The following is a 3881-nucleotide window of genomic DNA, read 5'->3' as shown; positions in this document are numbered from 1 at the left end:
GTTCAGACCAGCTCAGTATCAGCAGAGAATCAGGTGTTGCAGCACTGACAGTCATGAAGCAGGTTGAAGCAGCAGCTGCTTTTTATTCCATCTGACAAGCAGCTACAGGTCCAGGATCAGTTACTGGGGACCAGAATCCTTCCTGGATTAAAGAGACGAGGACAGGGTCAACAACAAAGACAGACACCACGTCATTAAAACTGGTCCAAACTGGTGTGAACTGGTTTTAGACTGTGTGTAGTGTTCTGACCTCGGGCCTTCCTCTTGTAGTAGATGAATCCAGCCAGAGATAAGACCAGACCCAGGATCAGTCCTGAGGCTCCGATGGCAATCTTGTTTCTCTCAGACTCAGGCATGGACGGATCTGAGGACAGACAGGTCAGCAGACAGACAGGTGAACAGGTAGACAGGTGAACAGATACATAGGTGAGCAGACAGACAGGTAGACAGACAGACAGGTGGAGAGGCAGACAGGTGAGCAGGTATTTACCCCAGTCAGTAACCAGAGGTTCTCTCAGGCTGGCGTGTTCCACCACACAGGAGATCTTCTCTCCAGACCTGCTGACACAAAACACATCAGTGATTCTGTTACACTCTCTGAGAAAAACTGGACCAGAACCAGACTGAACCAGAACCAGACTGAACCAGACTGAACCAGACTAGACCTGGATACCTGAATATCTGTGAGATATTAGGTCATCTGAACTTGAAGCTACCTGAACCTGGACCTGTAGCTACCTTGATGTGGACCTGGACCTGTAGCTACCTTGATGTGGACCTGGACCTGAAGCTACCTTGATGTGGACCTGAACCTGTAGCTACCTTGATGTGGACCTGGACCTGAAGCTACCTTGATGTGGACCTGGACCTGTAGCTACCTTGATGTGGACCTGGACCTGTAGCTACCTTGATGTGGACCTGGACCTGGAGCTACCTTGATGTGGACCTGGAGCTGTAGCTACCTTGATGTGGACCTGGACCTGAAGCTACCTTGATGTGGACCTGAACCTGTAGCTACCTTGATGTGGACCTGGACCTGTAGCTACCTTGATGTGGACCTGGACCTGTAGGTGTACTCACCTGGGCGTGTACTCCAGGTGAGAGTGGATCTGGTAGTACCAATCAGCGTCTGCCAGCTCATCAGTGGAAGTGACATCAGAGGTGACTTCCTTTCCGTCTCTGAGCCAGCTGACTTTGATCTTTTTGGGGTAGAAGTCGAAGACGCTGCAGACCAACATGGCTGAATGTTTACCACCAGAGGGCGTCACAGAGTGCAGTCTGACATACGGCTCAGCTGAAACACACATCAGGAGGATGATGATGATGAGGATGATGATGATGATGATGATGATGATGACAGTTAGTATGATGAAGCAGTGTGATATGATCATTAACCCAGTAACTCTAAAGGGTTCAGCAGGATCAGTGGCACCACCTGCAGTGTTTGAGTCACTATCAGCTGTTGATGCAGTTCTTCAGCTGTTGTGTGTAAACTATGACCATGTCCTGCTGTATCAGTGAGACCCTGGTGCTCAGACGGTCTCGTCAGGACAGTTTATAAAGTCTCAGCAGCCAGTCTGGTGTTGGTTTGATTCAAGGGCGTAGGAATGAGTTTAACATTGGGGGGGGGGGACATATTGGGAACCTGACAGATCCGTAAATTGTTTGAGCAGAAATACGTCATAAATTAACTACACTGCAAAACATTCACAAGTAAATTTATTCTGCTGAACAGACACATGTGTAAAGATAAAGGAGAAGACATTGAATGGATGTAATGAACTGATAGATCACATCAGTTCCTGTGTAGTTTTCTGTCACCAACAGAAGTCTTACAGCACTGCACAGTCCTGCATCTAATCATTTGCGTGCCGTGTGATTATTCAGTGTCAAACATGTGCTGTGGCGCACTAAAGGTTGAGAAACACTGGCCGAGGCAAAAGAGCCAAAATGTTTTTTCCTCCTGTCACTTGCAAATTGACTTCCTGTCCAGTGAGTCAAGTTTATCCTGATGGACATGACGGACAGCAACATGGTTCAGTCTGGTTTGAGTCATTATAGACCGGAGCCAAGTTTGAGCCTGCGGAGGACACTGAAACTTCTCTCTGCCTCAGAGGATGGAACAGGGACGACCAAAGGCAACCTGACCAGGGTCACCTGATGTGCCTCAGCTCCTTCAATGAAGTGTTGTGGGGGCGGTCTGGTCTGTGGAATGGTAATGGGCTTAACGCCTAAAGACTGAACCACAGCTGTCGCCTCTTCAAACAGAGCTTTGAAACTTGCCTCATCTCTCTTGAGTGAGGTCCTCACAACGTGGACAGCAGCCCTCATGCCAGCAGTGGTTTCAGTTCTCTTGTGAAAAGAGGTGTTCAGGCGTTCAAGCTCACAAATCACTGGTGAGTCAAGGAGGAGACCCAAAACTGTTTTGCCTTTCCTAAACTGCCCTGGCAGGCCGTTAGCAGCAGATGCAGTATCTGAGGCACCACATGTCATCTCCTGCAAGCTATCCAGCACTGACCCATACTGAGACAGAACAGCTGTGATGGCTTTGCCCCGTACTGTCCATCTTGTGGGACAGAGGGGTTTATTGCAGTGCATGATGGATTCTCTGCATGTGTTGTTGCTGCATGGATCAATAACATTTTTCAATTGCTTTTTTCCACTTTTTAAATCCAGAAGTGATGAAGGTGGGCAATAAAAACACAAGACTCCCACTCTGCACTGCATCATCATGTAGCCAGGGAAAGTCCTTGTACCTCCTCTCTTGGACAGAGACAGTTCTGTTAGACAGAACTTGAGTGTCTATGAATTTTGGGTGTGGCTGATTTGGCTCTGTCCTCTGACCTCTGACCTCAGTGTCTCTCAGCTGTCTGTCCCTGCTCTGAGACGGCACTTACTACAAGCAAACAATCCCATTTTAAGCTTGTTTTGTGAAAGCTTGTAAAATATCTACTGTAACATGTAACATGTACATGTAACATGTTACATGTACATGTTACATGTACATGTAACATGTTACATGTAATACAGTTGTATTCGTAGGTGCATCAGTTGTAGTATGAGTAGTTGCAGTAGCAGAGTGTAACCAGCAGATGGAGACACAGACTGCAGTCTGGTGTGTTTAAAAGAAATGAAAGTGATATTTTAGAACTTCTGACTGCATCATTTAAAACAAACTGTGTTTGAGGTGTGTCATGTCAAATATGACATGTTTCCACTGGTCATGGTGATCAGAAGGAACAACATTCAGCCTTTACATAAATTATATGTCAATAAACATATGTGTGTTAGAGGTGTCTTCAGCAGTTTAAACTGTTTATCAGATAAACAAATCTGTACCTGTCAGTCAGGTGAATCAGTACAGCTGATGTAGATTCACTCACTGTGGTAATGAATTAATGAGATGGTGATGATGATGGTGATGGTGATGGTGATGAAGGTGTGGATGTTACAGAAACACAGACTCACCTGACTTAGTCACAGCATGATGGTAGTCAATCCCAACGTTGTTCACACAGTACCTCTCCTTCTCAGCTCTCCTCCGAGCCAGTATTGAAGGATCATTGTTCCAGGCCTCAGCCTGCTTCACACCGTACTCAGTGTATCCAACAAACTTCCCCAAACTGCTGCTGAACCTGTAGATCTCCAACTTGTTGTAATATTGAGAGTAGATGTACTCGATGTCCTTTGGATCAGTGGAGTTAAACACACAGCGGTTCAGACCATAACTCCGAAATCCATCTGAGGAACAAAAACAATCAGATTGACTCATTGTGTAACTGCAGCTTCACATCACTGTATGAACAGTACCAAGTCTGTATTGATGAGTGATCCGTGTGTTGATCTGTGATGAGTGTATTGATGAGTGTATTGATGAGTGT

At 46.2% G+C, this 3881-nt stretch overlaps 1 protein-coding gene across 2 annotated transcripts in view; it reads right to left on the bottom strand.

The window, feature by feature from the left end:
* The window catches only part of LOC126387315 (rano class II histocompatibility antigen, A beta chain-like), a 4067-nt gene extending 465 nt beyond the window's left edge, over positions 1 to 3602 (bottom strand). The window contains exons 1-5 of one of the 2 annotated variants that reach the window (XM_050039852.1): positions 3469 to 3602; positions 1081 to 1294; positions 491 to 558; positions 251 to 364; positions 17 to 142 (exon numbers count right to left, since the gene is read on the bottom strand). In XM_050039852.1, coding sequence (XP_049895809.1) covers positions 117 to 142; positions 251 to 364; positions 491 to 558; positions 1081 to 1238 — 366 coding nt within the window. In that variant the 5' untranslated portion in view covers positions 1239 to 1294; positions 3469 to 3602 and the 3' untranslated portion in view covers positions 17 to 116. The remainder of the gene's footprint in view (positions 1 to 16; positions 143 to 250; positions 365 to 490; positions 559 to 1080; positions 1295 to 3468) is intronic. The other variant, XM_050039853.1, reaches the window with a different exon arrangement.
* Positions 3603 to 3881: the final 279 nt, after the last annotated feature.

This window comes from Epinephelus moara, unplaced genomic scaffold, assembly GCF_006386435.1.
Source record: "Epinephelus moara isolate mb unplaced genomic scaffold, YSFRI_EMoa_1.0 scaffold3549, whole genome shotgun sequence".
In the NCBI taxonomy this organism is placed as follows: domain Eukaryota; kingdom Metazoa; phylum Chordata; class Actinopteri; order Perciformes; family Serranidae; genus Epinephelus; species Epinephelus moara.
Note: the sequence above shows the minus strand (reverse complement) of the source record. Positions and strands in the feature narration are given on the sequence as shown.